At 31.6% G+C, this 21,290-nt stretch overlaps 1 protein-coding gene across 3 annotated transcripts in view; it reads left to right on the top strand.

Moving 5' to 3' along the window:
• LOC130441594 (broad-complex core protein) overlaps positions 1-21,290 on the top strand; it is a 93,537-nt gene that overhangs the window by 57,357 nt on the left and 14,890 nt on the right. The window contains exon 7 of one of the 3 annotated variants that reach the window (XM_056775340.1): positions 17,719-18,164. The exons of the other annotated variants lie outside the window; for them this stretch is intronic. Coding sequence (XP_056631318.1) covers positions 17,719-17,975 — 257 coding nt within the window. The 3' untranslated portion in view covers positions 17,976-18,164. Of the gene's footprint in view, positions 1-17,718; positions 18,165-21,290 lie in introns of those variants that run through there. 3 annotated transcript variants of the gene reach the window in all.

Raw genomic sequence — 21,290 nt, 5'->3', positions numbered from 1 at the left:
AATGTAATTATGCAAAAAGAATTCGATACACAATCAACTTTTTCGAGAAATCAACTTTTTGTTTTTAGAAACTTACATTTTTCCGATTATTTTAGAAATGTAAAAAATACTCTCGCAATTTTCCCGTGCAGATTCGCTAATATTTGCAAAACTATGCTTATCTATTTTTGAATAAAATTTCTTTTATTTCTGTTATTCAGCCATCCAAAAAATTCTTATTTCATATCTTCTCGAGTGATTAGTGAACCGTAGTAACACATAATGGCGGCCATCGAATACCCTTCGACAGGCATTTATTCGCAGTAAAACCACAATTTATTCAGCCACGACTAAGCCTCATACGGATAGTATATTTAAACTAATTATGAAATATTTTAATACAATTTCCGTATACAATTTGATCTTCATAATATATTGAATTTGTATCAAACTCAGTTATCATTGAATGCTATTCCTGTGGTTAAAACTCCCTCAAAATTAAAAAACCGAAAAAAATTTTGTATTTTCTGATAACTATTAGCTTGTTATCCATTTTTATTGACAAAACAGCATTTAATGAAAACACATTTTGGATGAAGAACAGGTCGAGCGAAAAGGCTGCTCGTTTTGTACCATTAAATTAGTCCCTCTCTCTCTCTCTTTTCAGTCAGTCAGAATTTTTTATTTGCAAAATTATCTTCAAGATTTTCATTTCCAAACTGTTTTTTTGAATCAGTAAACATTGTAAGTTATTACGACAGTTATAGCTCAAAGTTTCAAACTCTATCGATATAAGATTGTTGACGATACAAATATACAGCGTGTTTAAACAAATATATTATTTTATATCATCAATTTTAGAAAATATTTCACTGAAAATATCTTCATAGCGTCTAAACCAAAATGTAACATTATTTGTTATTAGTTATATATAAGGTATAAGGACTTTTGCTCAAGAGCGAGATGCCTTCATTATTAATTTTATTTGACATAGATGTCACTAATAACATTATAGGTAGACATCCCGAAAATTTGGGAAATAAATTTGAATTCATTTTAAAAGACTGAAGCGTCAAGTGTTTTTGAATGTAATTCAATATGATTTAAAGCCAGTGACGTTGGGTGGATTCTCCACTTCTGAAAAGACTTCTTGAGCTAGGGCGAAGGCGATTGGTCAACCAAATAAATTACAGGGACTGATAAGGCCTCCGATTTCTTATCAATAGTAATAATAATATTATAATGTTAGACTATCTTATGAAGAAAAAAAATAATATAGAACTCATAGGGGAAGTCGGGGTAATAGGGGCCCCCTAAGCTTATTTGCTATTACAGCCCTTAATTCTGCTCAATAATTTTTTTTCAAAAATTCAGTAGACACAGGAAAATATTCTTTTTAATATACTAAATCAATATTTCAAATAACAATACAACATAAAATTCCTAAGTCAAAAGCAGGAATGGCCATGTGGCTCCCATTACTCCATCCAATTGGGGTAATGAGGGCATGGGGCTATTATTCCTCCAGTCTTTTTGTTTAAAAGTTTTAGTCACAAACAAAACTCTTTTGTTTTTCCAGTGCCACGCAATCTTTAAGTGACCAATTCCCACAAAAGATAAATCTTAACCAGATTTCATTATTTTTCATGAATTCATCACAAACTAGGCATATATCTTGGCCAACTACATTTGCATCCCTCTCATCATCATCTTCTTCACCCCAACTTCTGTTGTTTGTAGAATTCCTACGCTGTCCCGATTTTGAACGTTTTGGTAACTTTATTCTCTTTCCAAACGCTCCATCATCGCTAGAAAAATATCTTTCTTAGCAGTACCTTTCTCCTGGTTTCCTTCTTTGCAAGTTTTTTACTTGCCTTATCGAACAGTCCTTGTTCGACATAGAAATTATTATTACAGATATTTATTTCTTTCTTTGATTGTCTTTTAGCTGCCTCTTTCCTAGGCTTCGACGCTCCGGGCAGAGGCAGAAGTTCTTGGAAAGTTGCTTCAAGAGCCACATTGTGTTTTTGTTGTTGATTAGCTGGTTGTGTATGCTGAGAATTTGTTCAGGCGTGTTTTGAAGCATTCCTTGCTGTTGTGGTTCATTGAGATCCACATTGGATGGTGCGTAGTCCTCCATGGAAAATGTTTCAGGATTATTAGGCCAGAACACCAGTTACTTGGAATCATTCGGCCGCTTTTTCCAAAGTAGCAATTCTCATGTAAGCGTTATTAGAAAGCTCAACTATTTTAAAGGGAGTTAACTTTTCATGCGCATGATTTTTCAAATATTTATTATACTTTGAATTAAATGCTGATTTGAGCAGAGAAATGGTTGTATGTATGTAAGGAGTATGTAGGGGATTGTCAAAAGAACAATTCCGTTAGCTTTACAAAACTCATAGGCTTCCAGAGTGCAGTGTGTAGTATGGTTATCCATGATGAGTAGCACTGGATCTTCCACAGTTGCTTTAACAGTATCTTGAAAACGTTTCAAATATAAAATGAAAAGTTTTTTCGTTATTCAGCCTTCACCTGAACAGCAATATGCTGCCATTGGAGGACCTCCTTTCTGAAGTACAGAATTCATTCGTTTTCTGTCATAAATAAACATAGAGGCGCTATTCATCACCTGCAGTTTTCTTATCTTTGTTAAAAGGGCATCTTAAATTGCTTCTGTCTGCATAGTCATATGCACATTTCTTGACTTCTTGTCTTGAAAGTTCATAAAATAACTTTGACAACTTTACTACGTATTCTTGTTCTTCAACTTTGGAAAACATCGTGTTACGACATAGATTTGGATCGTCATATTCAACCTTTTGTATGGTGCTTCTTGGTATATTAAAAATTCGGGTGGACCGACTATTTCTTATACAGACCCTTGGAATTCACAAATGAAATGAAATTGTACTTTCTGAAATTTAGTCCACTGCCATCTGATGGCAGCACAATACATTCAAAGTTCAAAATATAGTCGAAGGCTAATGAATTAGCTGGGGGCTCCCATTACTCAGGTGTTCTACCTTACCCTGACTTCCCCTACTTTCTTTTTCTAAATAGGTGATTGTTCTATGATCATATTATATCCAAACATTTCTAACCAAATATTGATTAACAAATTCGCATACGTTAAGCACTAGAAAAAATCTATAGGAGTAGTGTATGTTTATCTTGAAGGACAAAGAAATTCCATGAATTCGAATACCTGATCACAACACGATTCAAAATCCGAAGTGGAACATCTAGAAAATTTTGATACTTGATATTGTAGCAATATGGGCTTACTACATTTATCTTCTTTAATTTAGATGTAATCTATAAATTCAGATAATATATGCTTCTAGCCTTTTTTACTTTTAGCACCTTCTCCACTTATCACAGCATCCACTACAATATAAAACCTCAAAGACAAGTCTCCATCGTGTCAGGAATCTTCCTTTTCTTCTTAGATATGATATCAACATTCGAAACTTCATTCAATATAGTTTAGTTTCATATTGGTCAATTGAAGATTATAAGGTTTAAATTCATTCGATTTACAATTCTTGCAACTGTACTTCTAATTAAGAAAATTGTTTTTAAATTTTCGTAAAACATAAATTGGAGACATATTGTAAGAATAAGATGGTTTTACTACCAAACACTTGATTAGTTAAACGTATTTTTCTATAAAGTTGCCAGGAAAGTATTTGTCCTAGTCAGCCTTTCTCATCCTCTGCCTTCAGTGACCTCAAATATGTCCAAATAACGCCAGGATTATTTTCATTAGTAACCAAGTCCTTAATGCTTCGAAACATGTGATAATAGCTTGATAAGTGCGTGGTCAAAGACTTTGAGGTAGTTCTTCTGTTACATCAGCAGTATGCAGTCGTGTATTGCCATTAATCAGAACGACGACATCAATTTTTCTGCTTTTTGTGTTCTTTGGTCTCAAATTAAAATAATCATTGAGAAACTCATTGTAATAGCTTAAAAGAAATGTCAGGTTCAAATCTATTCATTTTGTAGCTTTCGCTAAAAATTTCTGGAATAAAACGGCCGCAATATTTTCTGAATCTTAACCAGGTACCCAAAGTTTGACTGTTGAAGTTTCTGTCAACCGTTTACTATTCGTAAACCACCGATATTAGTTTGTTACTTCGATTAAACAAACTTACTTACTTAACTAACTTCATTATGAATGCCTGTTAGACCCACGGAAGGTTTCTTATACAATTGTCTCGAATACTGTTAGCAACACCGCATTCTTCATCTTGTATATCTAAAACATTCGCCGTTAGCTCAGAAAAAACTAAACTATAAGTAAATATTTTCAGCTCCTGATTCCATCACTTGAGTTTCATTATCTATATTTGTAATCTATAACATACGCTTTAATATATGTTTTACTCATACAATAGTTTTGAAATGTGTTGGTGTACCAGGCTGTTTATCGTTAAATATTTCTTTAACTTTCCTATAATATAAATTTTTAATTTCTTAAAAAGCTCTTGAGCAAAATTCATATTTTTTGACATGCCTTATAAAATAGTGAATAAATAATATCTGATAGTTATTTTTGGCGTTTTATGCTATGCAGAGATTCGCATGAAATATGATTTTTTTTCTCCGAAAATTTGAAATAAGAAATTTGATCATATGTATCCATCTTTTATAACACCCTGTATATGGTGTTGATCTTTTATTGTATTAGAGCAAAAACTATAGGTTTATTTGTGTCTCACCAAGTATTTGATTTAATGAAAAATGAATTGTTACTGATTCAATGAACTGTTAGAAATATGAAATTCGTGAATAGTCTTGAATGGAAAATTAGGTTTTCGATCAACATATCAGATAATTTAAAATATTATAAATACTGATAAAAATGTCATGAATCATTATTAAACTAATGAAAAGAAAGAAAACTGTGTGAACTCAAAATAGATAACAATCAAAATAATTTTCAAATTAAAATGCTTGAATAAGCACATAGAACAGAATTAAAACAGATACAGAATATTAACACCAATCTGTAGTTCCATTATTTAAAATTTATTTCATGATACACTTAATGGCCGAAAGGGTGAATACACATGTTCTACACGCTTCCGAGTTCTTTCCGATTTCCAGCTCTGGCTCGATACATTCCCCAATCTCAATTGATTTAAAATCGCAGAAGGTTCTGTGCGCAAAATGTTCAAAAATTTTAACAGCTACGATTTAGCCATGGTGGCACTTTGTTTAGAAAAGGAAGATAAAAGTAAACCGGAGAGATTTCATAGAGAACAGAGGAAAACGCAGATTTTGGGTACATTCTGCTTGGGAAACAAGATCCGTAGAAGGAGAATATTCTACACTTTTACCTCATCTGTTGGATGACAAGACAAAATTTTACCAATATTTTAGAATGTCGATGGCGGCGTTTAACTTGTTGGAACTTAAACTCCAAGAAACTTTGTCTAAGCAAGACACTTATTTGAGATAAGCAATCACTTCTAGACACCTTTTGGCAAAAAAAATATCCTCACCATCAAATATTGTGTATGCGTCTACTTTTTATGTAAAAAGTAAGGATAATATTTAATCTGTACTGTACTTTTGATATTTGATTCCTTCGCAACTTTTTTCCAGATCATGTCTTTGTAATCGGTACTGCTCCTTGTCTGGTTATATAGTACTGTATACTTCCTCACTTCTTCAATAAGCTCTTCCGGTTTTATACCCGACATTATTGCCAATAAACTGCACGATCGGATCACGATGGGGATCACGCCGGCGTCTTCCAAGCCGAGGAATTCGCTGTAATGGAATGCGGACTCGCGATACTAAATCGACACCTCAAGAACAAAGTAATCTCAATCTGCTTTGACAGTAGAACTGCCATACAAGCTATAACGGCTGAAAAGGTGTGCTCTTGTCTACTGCTGGTCTGCAAAAGAGTCCTACAGTGGTGATGGCTACAAGAACCATCTCGTTTGGGAGCCCGGTCACTCGGGAAACAAAGGCAATTACGAAGCGAACTCACTCGCTAGACTAGGATCGGCCATCACATCTCTTAACGGTCTACTCTCAAAGCGGGCTTGGCAGAAATGTGTAGAGACACCTGACAGACGGAAGACAAGCGAAGGCCCATATTGTGCGTCTCGCAACCAAACAACTGCTACAAATAAACAGGCGCGAAGTTCGACTAGCGATCGAACTTCTAACCGGACACTGCCATCTAAGATGCCATCTGCACACAATGGGCATCACGTAGTGCCGTTGATGAATGGAGGAGGACGAAATCGGAGACCACGTTATCTGCGAGTGCCCTGCACGCAATTTAAACACCTGCAAAAACCACACTACATTGTGACTGTCAAACCATGTTTCATTTAGATAAATTATTTGTCTATTAGAACTTCGGTAGTCTTTTATCTGACGCAAATAATCTTATCGCCATCGAACGACCCTTAACGGTTCGGTTACTGCCATCCGTTTATTCAATTTTTTGTGTTTAAAACCACATGCTGACAAAACTTGACGCAATGTTTCTAAGCTGGTATAATTGTATTCTGGATAATATGCTACCTTTTGTTGTATTACTTCTATAGTCATAACCCTTTTTTTCCTTATATAAACTAAATTGTCCTACGTATAAAATCTTGAGTAGCTTTGTCAACTGATTTCAGTTTTTCTCTACATATTTTTCAGTTCTATGATTGATCCACCTCAAACCCTTTCGTGACTACTTGATAAATGGAAAATTTATTTAATCTAGTTAATTAATCTATTCTTATTATGATTTCATTATCGGATTGCTAAATATTTTCCTTATTTAAACATTCGAATATATTTAAAATAACTTGCTGTGTTTGTATATCTAAATTTTTATTATTAAATTCATACCAGTCTTTACTCTGACTACACGACAATTCTTATAGCGAGCTGTCCGGCAGGAATATTTCGAAGAAATTGTGTACATACAGCTTCGGCCAATAGAAATGCATTTGTGTTTAAGATTCGGTGTTTTCATTAGTAAACATTGGAGATGATGAGTCCACGTGGACTGACAGTTTGTTAGATGTTTACCGAAACATTATTTTTCATTTTTCAATTTGGCATGAGTGCCGTGCGTATTTATGAAACATTGATTGATCCTCGCAATTGATATTGGAAGAGCTATACCTGTTAACACCTGACAACCCTAACGCTGCGACCGACTAGGAACTGGCAATGATTTTAATTTGTTACATAATTTTCTTCCAAATTTGTTAAATTGACTGAAATAACATATAGCTGCAAGTTATATTACTGTTTCAATTAGAATAAAATTAATAGCAGGTAATTTTTACGAGGCAAAGCGATTATTACGATTTAAGCCATTCCATACATTGTCAAGATTCCTTTAAAACTAATTTTATAAAAAAAAACAGTTACCTCCAGGATCAAGCAGTGTGGGATCTTAGACAATAAGGATAAAAAAAATCCTGCAGCAACGTACAAGCGTTCCCTTGAATCAACGGCATAATTTTGTTTCGAAGATATTAAATCGAAAAAAAATCAAAGTTATAGAAAAAATTACTCAAGTGAAAATTGTGAAATGACCATTTTTGTATATTAATCAACATAGTGAATCTTCTAAAAGCAGTAGCTCCTTGGACGACATTGAACTCCGTTCTGTTGGAAAGTAAACAGTTTCTGTGATCGTATTTTATACAAAGAGACGAGAAAACACGATGGTGTATATGTCCACACCAAATGTTTACCTCTGATAAAACACGGATATAACCATGAAATTCATTTGGATTGTGCTCTTCCCACATCCAACAATTTATACAAAATATGATCTGAAACGCTGTCTCATTGCTGAATAAAGCGTTATTTGAATAGATTACATGTCCTCAATGTATACAGTATGATTTTCTCCCATGTATTTCATGATTTCCTGACCATATAATCAATGACGCAGCACTAGCAAGGATAAATAAGGAAGCAGAATCCTGAGGAACAAGCGTTCACAAAGACAAAGTTAAATTTAGGTTAAGTGCAATATAAGGTATGGAAAATTAGACAAAAATGAAAATAGAACAATATATTTCACAAATAACAAATACATTGAAATAAAGATAAACAGGAAAAATCGTCTGTGTTATGGTTGTTCTATGTTTGATAAGATTTAATCGTTCACTAAAAATTTGGGTGCAATATTCAATAGAAATTCATAAATTAATTTTTACAATGCCGGTCCTGGAATTTCGAAGTTTAGCTGATAGTACTGTACTGCATCATGAAAAAATTTAAAAAATTAGTTGTGTAAACACTATATTAAATAATTAAAAATTATTGTCAATTTCACTCTGTAAATTATTAAAGGACAGAGTAGCCCTGAGCCTCCATATATGGTAGAAGTACGTAAAGTTCCTCGGGACTCACCCTGTATGGAAAAGATTTTATTCTGACCAAATTTTAAAAAACGTACATCCCCATAAATGATAACAATTATCTGTGAATTTACCTGTTCTGTTCATTCATTCAAAAATAAATAACGAATAAATTAATCGAAAAATTTCATCAATTATATTATTTATTACACCTAGTAAATCAAATTCAAGGTAAAAAAGATGAAATTTCCACATATCTTATTCTTTTATTTTTTTTATACATTCAAGACTGAACAATAACTTTCAATTGTTTACTGTAAATATCTCGATTTGATGTTTCCAAATTATCTTTGAAATCGTTATTGTTTTTGGAATTTTTTTATCATTTTCTACCCCCAAATAATCCATCCTTCAAAGATATGCTAGCATCAATTTATATTTAAAATGCAGGTTCGCTTTTCGTATGTTAATTTGATTTTTATTCTAATGAACTACATGACAAATAACTTGCCAAGAGTAGTACAATATTGTACAGTTTTTGGGATATATCTAACAAATTAACGATCTGTAGATTGATAAAAAAAATTAATAAACTCTAGTGCAATTTCAAGATTTCAGATTGATCAAAAACCTAATAAGATATTTCAATATGCTTCAATAACAATAACTTTCATCAAAACTTGTTAAAAGGTATCATTAAAGTTTTTTCATTGAATATATAGCATTTTTGAAATTATCTCAAGTTCAACAGAAAAAAGCCAAAACGCAGCACGAGAGATTTCTTCAAAAAAATTAATAAAATTAATCATAAAATGGTTATTACATAAAAAATTCAACAAGAATATTAGGTAGAACAGACAAAACCTGAAATGTAACGGATGACTCTAATATCTAGATCAACTTCGTCAAATTTTATTTCTTATACATCGCAGCCTAGAATCGTTTGAAAAGGATTCAATTTACTACATAAATAGAGAGTCTAGTCTTTTGTAATTCTCTAAATCTTCAAAGCGAAGTTATGGTTTTTAAAATTCTTCGTCTATGAAACCTTCAACTAAAGCATAAAATATTATGGTAAAGTTGATTTTATCTATTCTATTTTGAACCAAAAAAAATATATGGGGATAGTTTTTTTACAAAAATATGTTAGAATCCAGATTAAGATCTTTAGATGTGCAGCTAATTCCAAATAATCATAGAAATCTCTCGTGGTGTGAATAATGGAAAAGAATACTTGAAAAAAAACAAGAGAGACCAAATAGGGATCGCGTGTACATAGCTTTCCAAAAAAAGAAGCGGCTGAGAGGGGCTAATGAGGCTTCTTCTGCCGTCAGGTCTGGACGACTTTCGCTGTCCACCATGCAACAAAAGCCTCAGTTCCCTTACGAGACTCAAGAGGCATATTCAGAACGTTCATATGCGCCCTTCCAGAGAACCAGTCTGCAACATTTGCAAGAGAGTTTACAGCAGCCTTAATTCTCTAAGAAATCACAAGAGCATATACCATAGAAATGTAAAGAATGTTAAAACTGAAGAGATGATTACACCACATTCTTTTTATCTTTGAGAGATGCTAGTGGTCGCCCAAAAAGGGTTCAGAGGAATTGATTGGTTTTTATTTGGTTGTTTAATTGTTCATTTTAGAGGGGACAAAAATTTATTTTATTATTTTTAATGTCACAAATAGGCCAGTGGAGGTTTTGAATATATACTATACAATTAGAAAACAATAGTTTTTTTCTTCGAATAGAAATTTTTTCTTATTATTTCAATATGTTTTCAAAAAATGTATATATTTATAGCCTTTGATCACTGCATGTAATAACGTACAAACGTACAAAACATTATGTTCCAAATTCAATTTTTATTTATTCCATAATCGTAAGTTGTTATTGTTTTTAAATATATTTTTATCTATGATTCACTGAAAAATGGACGGAATAATTTTTTTGTAAATAAGGTTTGTTATTTAGTTTACATATTATTTTAAATAATTTATTAGAATGAAATCGTTCACAATAATTAGCATAGAGCTAAAAATTTTCACAATTATCAAGAATCTCGATTGATCTTGCTTCTGCAAAAACTTTATTCCAATTCAACCATCAAAAAATCGATTTTGTTCATATTACTCTAGAAGTTTAAGAGCGTATAATTTTCTATTATATAATTTCAAATTGTTTTCATATGAATCGATATTGCTGATAAATTTAAATTGCTTTTGTAATCCATACACATATTATCTTCAATTAGTCCTTTTTCAGAATGGTTTCTTCTTAGATACATTTTGATAATCTCCGGTATCTCTATTTCCTTACCTTCCTCCATTTCTATTATCTTTCTCAAATTTGTATAATGGAAAAATAGAAATGCATCTACTGAAACATATATACAATAATGGTCCTAGAAGTACCTGGTCCAACTAACAAAGACAAAAATTTATAATAAGAATCGTCAAGCTCCTCAAAATGGCCATTAACTGTCGACATCACCTACTCATTGTTGGAAAATAATCCAAGGTGGCAGAATATAGCAAATAAAGTGCATAAGGTGCAATGCAAGCCTTAATTCATTAATTTTGGCAATTGCAACAACGGATGTGTGAACTGGTGCATTGTCTTAGTGAAACAACACTTTCTTCTGAGCCAAATGCGGCCGTTATTGCTTGATTTCTTATCTCAAATATTGAAATATGTTAACATAATACTCTTCGCTGATATTTTTTCTTTTTTCAAGATAGTCAATGAAAATTATCCCACGCGTATCCACAAAAATCGACACCATGACCTTGCCTGCAGGTGGAACAGTCTTTGCTTTCTTTAGAGCCGGTTCTCCCTTTCCAGTTCATTGTTCTCATGTTTCGGGTGTGAAGTGATAGACCCACGTTTCATCCATTGTTATAAAACTGCAGATCATACAACCTCGCTTAAACTCTGCTACCCAATATTTTACTATTCATAACGAATGAGCAGTCAAACGCAGAGTAGAATCCTGCTCAGCTCAGATGATCAATTTTTTACGTTAATACCTCCACTGAAAACGTTCACTATTGATGGCTGCCAAACACTTAAGACTGTGGCGTCTTCAAACTTGAAACATAACGCTGTATAAATTGTATACTTTCTAATACAGTGGTATTTTTCAAGTAACTACCGCCATCTCTAGGTCAGGTATTTCTGGAACCATTCTCGTATAGAGAACAGAATTTATAGTTATGCTTTCCTGTAGGAGATGAGGATCTGAGATAAATTGTCTTCAAGCTGCTATTTACATACAAAGCCCAATCCAGCTTCTCCACGAGGCTGCATGAGGGAATTCGAGTTCGAGAGTGTGGAGGCTGCGCTCCCCTCGCCTCGTTGTCATTCCGCTTTTTGTTATTTTTTCGAACAAGGGTCAAAAGAGGTAAGGCGAGGCAATCTACCACATTCTCGCGCGTTTTGACTTTTCTATTAACTGCTGCATACTATAAAGTCGTTTCGAATTTTTATATCATGGTGGAGTGGAGTAACGATATGTGTCGTTTTTTTGGAAACATACCAAATTGACCCAATCACTTATAATCTATGAAATCGCAGGGATAAAAATAAAGCGAATGACCCAAGGAATCGAATAACGTTATCCATATTATCGGTAGTCACTTGAATCATATCCGTTTGTAGTAGAAGGTACTTTAGGACCGTCTAGAGAGAGCTTAAAAAAGAAAAATTACTGGAGGAAGGAGGAAGCAAAGTAGTAGTTGTATTTCTTAATATTATGAACAATAGTTAACGTTGTTATATATTCCAATTGATTAAATCAAATAATGACATTTTGTTAACAATTTAAATATACTTTGAGAATAATCCTCACCATGTTTATAGTTCAGCATTACCTTTCATGTTCATTCCTCTGCCTGTTGACAGTTATTATTCTCTGAGAATCTTTCTCAATTCTTTGAAATATCTTTGTATCTTGTTTTTTGACTTATACGCTTCATGTTTTCTTGATTTGTAAGAATTGTTTTCATTTTCCAATCAGAATAATTTAGATTTGCTGATACTACAGCTGTTTCCTAAAATCATCAAATATCGTTAGCTTAAGTTTTTTCTATATTTCTATGTTGTATTCTCACCCTATTCTACCAGAATCATCAATAATTTTTTTATTTGAATTTTCTTCGTGTCGTCAAGCACTCAAAAAACGATAGAATTAAGGGGAACTTGTTTGTGATGTTTGGTAATACGTTCAAATATGAAAATGTGAGAAAAATGTATTTTTGATGGTTGACATCGGTTTTTTCTGGAATTTTGGAGAACCGTAGAATCTTCCAACTATTCCTTTATATACTTATTGCATAAAAGATTACATCCTACATAACGTTTTTGCAGAGATGAATAAGTAGGGTAAGTACTCATTTTTAGCTCTAAGCAATTTTTTCAAAGCCTACCCAATTTTGGTTTATTTTGTTTATTCTGTTGAACAAAAACAATAGATGCCCTCATATTATTATCTTGACTTATTTATCTCACGTAAAGCATATTTGAATTGCGAAAAAAACTTTTTTGTGTTAAATTATTCTTTTCAAAAAAATTCTAAAAACTTTTCGCACCAAAAGATGTTCACTTTGAATGAATTTTCAGGACATGAGGCTTCTATATTTCTTCATAGATATTAAAGGTGAATGTCTGAAATATATCCAAATCAATTTGATAGGATTGTCTATAAAGAAATTAATGAATACTGAAAGTGCTTTAGTTTTTCAAAATTAACTTCAGATCTCATGAATTTACCCCTCCTTCATATATTTCATTCATTCTTCTTAAGTTCTTAAGTAGGAATTCATCTATTTTTTGTAATGAAATCTCTGTTTCTCACATAATACTAAGCATTCATAGATTGTATACAGGATGTCTCGCCAAGGTTTATACATACATTCATATCGAAATCTAAATGTCTATAACGTATTCTTATGATGAATAAACTGTTGTTGAAGGGCCCTAGTGACGAGAAAAAAATTGTTGAGTAGCGTGGAGTAGAGATTTTCTAATAGTTCCGTGCTAAATCATAGGATTTTTGCACGAATTAAACGAAATCGTCGTGGAAATAAGAGATTTAAATCATTCAATAATAATTGTGTAAACTCTCTCGCAACTCTACTGAACCAACTACATGATTATTTTAATAATAAATGTATAAGCAAGGGAGCTACCTCCCTGGTAAGATTGCCATCTCGATCACCGGATTTGCGCTTCTGTGATTAATTTATGTAGAGGATATTGAAGAGTAAACAAAAGAAATGAACATTGCACTAGAATTGAATACAATAAATGCAAAAGAACATCCAGACCAATCTGTGTATTCAAGAAGATTTTAGGCACTTTGAACAAATATTATATTATCGGTATCGAAGTATGCATCCCATACTGGGCCATTTTTTTGTTTTGCGGATGAACCATGAGATGGATCAATAATGAAATCGATACAAAAAATGTGTCTAATGTAGATATCTTACTAAAAAAAAATTAGAAACCTGTAGGGCAGCTTACAATTTTTTCGGAAAACTTTACACATTAAGAGGATATTTCTTATATCGGTAAGCTGTGCCGCAACGAGTTTTTTCATTGAAGTCAACCTACATCCCAAAATAGTGATTATCTATAAAACGTTATATATAATAACTTATTCATTATTAACTTGATTCCTGTTAAATCAAATGCAGAATAAAAATATATTGAACTTTTAGCTTTTTTCCAAAAAATGAGATATCCATTGGTATAATCATGATTAACTATGTCAATAATATTTCTTTGATCTCTAGAAGGTTCTCCTTGGTCGAATTGAGCGGACGCAGCGCACAGAATACAGTTGATTTAACAAATCTCTGATATGGTTGTGTCTCAGTTTTTATTCACTTTTCTCACGTTTGAGTTCCGCTCCATAACTGGTTGAGTTTGTAGCGTATCTCCACCAAACGATTCTGCTAGGGTTTAACAACAGTTTCAGAACGGTTTGTCCACTGAATACGTCCATTGTCTATGATTGTTGCAGTGACAAACTTTCATCTTCTTTAATTTTTCATCGTCCCATTTCTCTAATAGAAAAATAAGTAATTGGTGCCCCAAAAATAATTGAATGTTATCTTCATTTACTAACACAACAGATGATTTCTTTTAACAAAAAGTTCCTAATTCCAAATTTAAATAATTAAAAATTATTTTTAGCAAATCCTTGCTAACTTTGGAGAGTCAAGAAGACTGATTTTGATTCTATCATTATTTGAGAGATAATAATTATTTTAATATTCAATTCATATTTTTTGAAATTATTTCATGAGATGCTGAGAAATGATTCAATAAAAAGGTAATGATCTATGAAAACTGATAAAGGGTAATTAATTTTTGATGAAATTATTTTTAATAAAAACAGATGAAAAAAGTCTTGATGTAACAAAACTTCCGATGTGAAATAAATATTATGTATTATATATGTATACATACATATATGTATTAAGTATTACAATGTTAATGCTATTACAATATCTATCTTTTTACAAAACCCTTGGTAAACATAATTTATAAAAATTTATAAAGACGTTACCTAGATATATGAGGAGTTCTATACATAAAACTCACTCTGCACAACAAATATTGGAAAGCTGTTGATGCTAATCAAGTAAAAGTGGATACAGAATGATTCATAACGTGTAATAAATAGTTTTTGAACTTGAACTACTAAATTATAGAGTAAGAAAAAAAATAAACTTTTCCTCTATAAATTAGAGACATCATTTCTCATAAAAGATTTAATCTTGTCTTTTATAGCATTTTTTTTAGATAAGTAATTTTGGTTATTTCAGAATCAACGTCCAGCGTGAATAGATAAATAGTCTAGTCGCTTATCAAACATTTAGATATTTTTTCATTCAATACAATGATAATCAAAAGACATCATATTATTTTAAATTGCACAAAATTGTTCCTACCTGTCAGTTAATTTTATATGTTGACACTCAGTGTGGTAAGTGCAATATTAAGTACATAAAATGAAGATTTGAATCAACATCCAAATCCTAGCTTATTTCCAATATAAACATACATTTCAAAAGTTATAGTTGAAAAATACTGAATTTTATTTGGGGGGTAAGATACATATCAGAACAATTACAAACAAAAATGTACGGATTTGAATTCTCTTAATTTCTTATATTTTCAATAAACATTTCAAATTTGTTGTTCCACCTCGTGAAATATTAAGAAATTTGTGAGAAACTATATTATCCATTCAAAACTTTTTCATATTTATTTGAGACATTTAAATAAAAGAAATTTCCACCTTTTTTATTCAATTGACTGAATAATTTAAAAAACTCACGAAATGTGGTGCCAAAATATGATCATTACCTTTATATTCAGCATTTTTCATCCATTTTTTTCTCTCGTACTCTCTGTCCATTTTTCAGGTCTCTTTTTTTAATAAGAAGTCACATATTGTGAAACTAATTTATATATATATACATCTATACATATACAAAAATATTATCTATATTGCTTATTGTACAAAAGCTTGAAAATTTTATATATGCTAAATTATTTTCAGAGGGATTTAAAATAGTAGAAAGAAGGTAAATTAGTTCTAGATATTCGTCTTGCCGTGATTCACACGATTATTTTCCTTCATTCGAATATTATAGACAACAGAAGAGGTTCCTTAGTTCAAGGTACATTCATTCATACATTATTGTTTCATTTTACACTCATTTATATTTGTTTTGTTATATACAACATTCGTCAAAAACCGTTGTTTATCTCACGCAAACCTTTCACTAGCTATAATTATAACTTCTCTTGATTTGAATTTACTTGTTATCGATACTGTATTTGTGATAGAAAATTTAAACGGATCAGAGGCAAGGTAATTTTCTACAAACAGCAATTTGTACAATTGTAAAATTAAAAAACCTCGCATCTCAAACAGAATCAACGAGAAATCTTTATGAAGTGGAGTGTAACCAAGTAGAAGGGATTTCATACAGATAAATAACTCCTCTGTTATCTCGGAAAATGCTTTGTGTTACTTTTACCTTGAGGGTTTCATAATATGCTCGATATTCTGGTTGTATTTACATCGTTTTCCTGGAAATACAACAAACTATGTTACTATAAATAGATCACCTTATGTTCAGCTGTTTCTTGAACTAACTTGTCCAATATCTAAAGACAAATCTTTATACCAAAAACAATAATGACTAAATTCATTAATTGATCTAAGTAGGAACATGAGAAAGCATATAGGGAAAAGTTCAGAAAAAAAATTCATTAATAAACGATAGCATAGGTAAATCGGAGCACGTGTGCCAAACTGTTCAAGATTACTGATCTTTGCAAACCTGCATGTCTGCCCAAGTTTTTGCATGGTTCTGGTTAATCCTTGATTACAGAACGGAATACGTGTCTTCCATGGGGAGAAATAGAAGTTCTCATAACTGTGTTTTACTATTAGATGAGTTAGGAGCGAAAAATTCTCAATATTCACGGTTATTTGTAGGATCTGAAGTTAGATCATGTATGAGTGTATCCGTTTCTCTTGGTCTTATTGGTCTTTCACTTTAGATGTGATCTGTTTGAGATAATAAAAATCTGACCACAATGTAAATACTATTACAATATCTATCTTTTTACAAAACCCTTGGTAAACATCATTTATATATAGATATATGAGGGGTTCCATACATAAAACTCACTCTGATTTCACTTAGCATTCGAACATGGACTAATTGAAATCAACTCAAATTTGCGTCCAAAACATTTATCAATCAAATAACTCTTATATTTGATTGTTAAGCGTATTTTCATAATTTGGATCCAAAGTTCTATCACAAATGATTATTTCAACTTATAGTTGTCACTTTAAACTTTCATATCTGCTTAAAAATACAGACTTAGCCGCATCTATTCATCTACATCATTTTCTGCCCCAATATACTGTATTATACCTTGTGGTGATTATTATTTGGTTTCGATGAATTAGATGAAAGTGTGAATTCAGTTTGATGATAAGAATTCGAATAAATGAAGCGACGCTTTACTTATTCGATATCAAATATCCATTCCAAATTGACAAGATGAGATAGAGGGTTACCTTTTTCGAAATTATGTCTGCGTTTTCATATAACCACAAAGTTTATAATAGCAACATCTAAAAGGTGGTATTCGAGTTCAACAAAAAATAATAATCCAATATTTCAACTGATTTGCCTTCTTTCGAGGTATGAACGTACCTATTTTTAATACAAAACCATACTTAAGACTAGCTTGACCTACATTTACATAAACATAAGTGATAAGAAGATAATAAAAGCGGGGGCCTAATGGGTTCTTGTCTCTTGTTCTCGGTTGCTCTCGGGAATCAACAGCCGAACGTCGTCTCAGTTTCCCCCTCCCTTTGAACGCCAGCCACCGATGTGACGTTTGCGGCAAGCTACTCAGCACCAAACTTACCCTCAAACGGCATAAGGAGCAACAGCACCTGCAGCCGTTGAATAGTGCAGTCTGCGGTCTTTGCCGGAAAGTGTTTCGAACTTTAAATTCGCTGAATAACCACAGAAGCATTTATCATAGGAGGCAGAAAGACATTCATATTAATAATCCGCCTGTTAAGCCCCCGCTATGATGATTTTTAGTTTCTATTTTAGACTAGACGATGTTTTAGCCATAATTTTCTTAAATCTAAAGAGATAGCAAATTAATTTTGAGAATTTTAATACAGAGAATAATAGTTTTTGTAATCTTGATTGATAGAAGTATATTAAAAGAAAACACTAAAAAGTAAGTACATTATTAAACAGCATGTCCACTTAAGAAATACCCTAAACAAATAAATTATAATTTTTCACATAGAAATAAAAAGTTGTATATTGAATTACAATTTTCCGATAATTTCATAATCATATTTACGTGTTAAATTAAGAAACCACGATTCTTTCTAAAATATTCTTATTTAAAATTATTTTAAGTCTTAGAAGTTACTTTTGAAAATCCAATTCAATAGAAATCTTTTAGAAAAAAAATATCAGATTTCTTTGTCAGCCAATAATGTTATCTCTATAGTTTACTTATTGCTTCTTGTTTCATTTTTCCCGAAGATTATTGCTTGTTAAAGATAATAATACATATAATATTTGTTGGGGTATGAATTGAGGATTCAAATTAAAAATTAATCCTAACTTGAATCTGATTAAATTGTTCAGGTCTTGTGTACAAGTTCATAGAAATTATTTTAGAGTTTTTTTTATATAGTTCCTGAGCTCTTAGACAAGATTTCAAAATAACTTAAACAAGAAAAATTATTCTTCTAAAAGTTTAAAGCTGAGAACTAATATTTTTTGCTGTAGAGTCGGAACTAATTTTACTATAGATTTGGTTGATTTAAATTCATTTTTCTGAACCTCAATTTCAAAATTGGTGGAAAAATGTCAAAACAACGTTTTTATTTAGTAAATTACAAATAGTCTAGTTCCAGATATTTAAATTTTTCGAATCAAACTTCAAACTGCGTATTGAAAAAGATTCTCTAAATACAAATTTCACAGTAAGTTTTTTTTCTAAATAATTTTTAAGATGATTTCTATAATTACCAATATCAATTTTCTAGAGTAGTTCAATTCGTGGACTAATAGAGGTCCATTTAAAAGGATAACTCTATGAATACTAATTGAAATGAGGAAAATATCTATTCATACCCCATAATCCTAGGTGAACGTAGACTTTTCAAAAACATCGTCTAGCCTATTTTGTCAAGCAGTCGTTAATTATTCCACGGAGATCATAATTTAACAATAAAAATACGCAAAATCGTAAATACAGGGAGATCTTCTCCTCCTATGCATTATTTTTCACTTAAGTTTTCAAAATTTATAAAGAATTTATATTGGTATGGAAAAAATTAGAATTATTACTAAAGCTTATTTCCCAAGCGTCATAATCGGCATCGATATCGATTAAACAAAATGAAATTCACGTCCACTTTTTGCTATTAGGACAAAGTCATTATGTTATTCAAATGAATTTTTTTTCAGTTCTAAAGTAAAAGCTAGTTATATACATGATATGCATCAATCAGAATCGTTCAGTTACAAACCTCCAGATTGAGAGAAAAATCACATAGATTCAGCTCCTACGGATTTTTTGGTGTACTTATTTCCTTATTATTGGTAGTAGTAACATAAAAAGTGTCAGGATGTTATGTTTTAATGATTTGTCTTGATTTTAGTTCTCTTTTCACCTGTTATTTTCAACAAATTTACTGTGAAAAGATCAATCAAATCAAGACAAATCATCACGAAAAAAAATATCATTCATACATGCTAGTTATCAGAATATGGAAATTATTAAATAAACTCACAAGCTATTAGATTAAATCCTAGAATTTCAATACCATTTGCTTCTTAACAATATACAAGGTGATTTTTCTTCTTTCCATGCCGTTTTCTCATTGCAAATTTGGCGACCACGTTTTTAAATGTGTCTCTGAGATTTATCCATACTTTTATGTTACGGAGCCAAAATCTCTTCTTCCTGCTGATGCTTTTCTTTCTACTCTGCCCTGCATTATGTTCTGTAACACTAGATATTTGTCGTTGTTTAAGACGTGTCCGATGTAAGATGTTTTTCTTATCTTAATAATTCTCAACAGCTTTCTTTTGCGATCAATACGTCTTAGTACTTCGTCGTTAGTGATTCTGTCAGTCCAGGGTATCTTCAGGATGCATCTGTAGAGCCACATCTCAAAAGCCTATAGTTTTCTGATCATTTGAGCTTTCAAGGTCCGTACTGACCACACATAACATTCCATGAATCCTATTCTGACGTGGAGGTTTAGATTTCTGTTGAGGAATACTTGACAAATGCCTTTCGAGCCATTCCAATTCTGATCTTGATTTCTTCATCTGGATCCATTTGAGCGTTTATGATTGAACCAAGATACTTATATTTTTGCACCCATTCTATTTGTATTCAATTCAGTGTGAAAATGGGGTTAATATTAATATTTTGGTTCTTACTTATAGTCATATATTCAATATTTTCAATATATTGAGTGAGTCCTACATTTTAGCATTCTCGGTTAATTCTCTCCAATAAGATTTGTTCTTCTTCTCTCCCAACCACTATAGCAGTATCATCGGCGAATCTAAGTTGTTGATTAATACTCCGGCGATGTTTATATTTTTTGATTAATCGTATATCGCTTGGATCTAAGTTAATAGTTGTTAAATTCTCTATAAGTTTATCGCGTTGGACTTTATCAAAGGTCTTCTGGAAATCAATGAAACAGACATATACATTTCTGTTGTATTCTCAAGGTGATGGCAAAACATTATAAGCCTTGTTAAAGTAAACTCTTGACATTTCTCATGAACATATACAGTTGATATTGATGGCGAGATTCAAAGTCTTGCTTTTCCAATTGGAAAAAATAGTTTATAGATATAAATACAATAGTTGTACTGTCGTAAATCATTCGTTAGCTGAGGGGTCTGATAATTTAAGGACAGAGTCGTAGGTGCGTGAACGCAGTTTAATCATATATTTGTTACCATAAATGAAAATGACTACACAATATTGTATAATCAATCATTTTCGTCCACAAGTTGTCTTAGCACTGAGTTCTCCATCACCTAATGAAATTTTTTGGTGCCCAATATCTGTAACTGTACCGTTTTACAAAACGATTTGCAGATCATAATTATTTCAAAAAATTGTGTCTAGCATGAATTAAACGTATTCTATTTGTTTATCTTATATTTAATTTTTATTTAGACATTTTCATACTTCATTCAATAGGTCTATAACGGTATTTATTATTATATACGTTACAAAACTCAACTTGTGTCGTATCTTCATAACATAGATAATTCATTCAAAATCCAATTATTTTATAGTTAACTAACATTTAAACTTATGGAAACAAAGTTTTAGGGACAATTAA

The sequence above is a fragment of the Diorhabda sublineata genome, chromosome 3 (assembly GCF_026230105.1).
Source record: "Diorhabda sublineata isolate icDioSubl1.1 chromosome 3, icDioSubl1.1, whole genome shotgun sequence".
Taxonomy (NCBI): domain Eukaryota; kingdom Metazoa; phylum Arthropoda; class Insecta; order Coleoptera; family Chrysomelidae; genus Diorhabda; species Diorhabda sublineata.
Note: the sequence above shows the minus strand (reverse complement) of the source record. Positions and strands in the feature narration are given on the sequence as shown.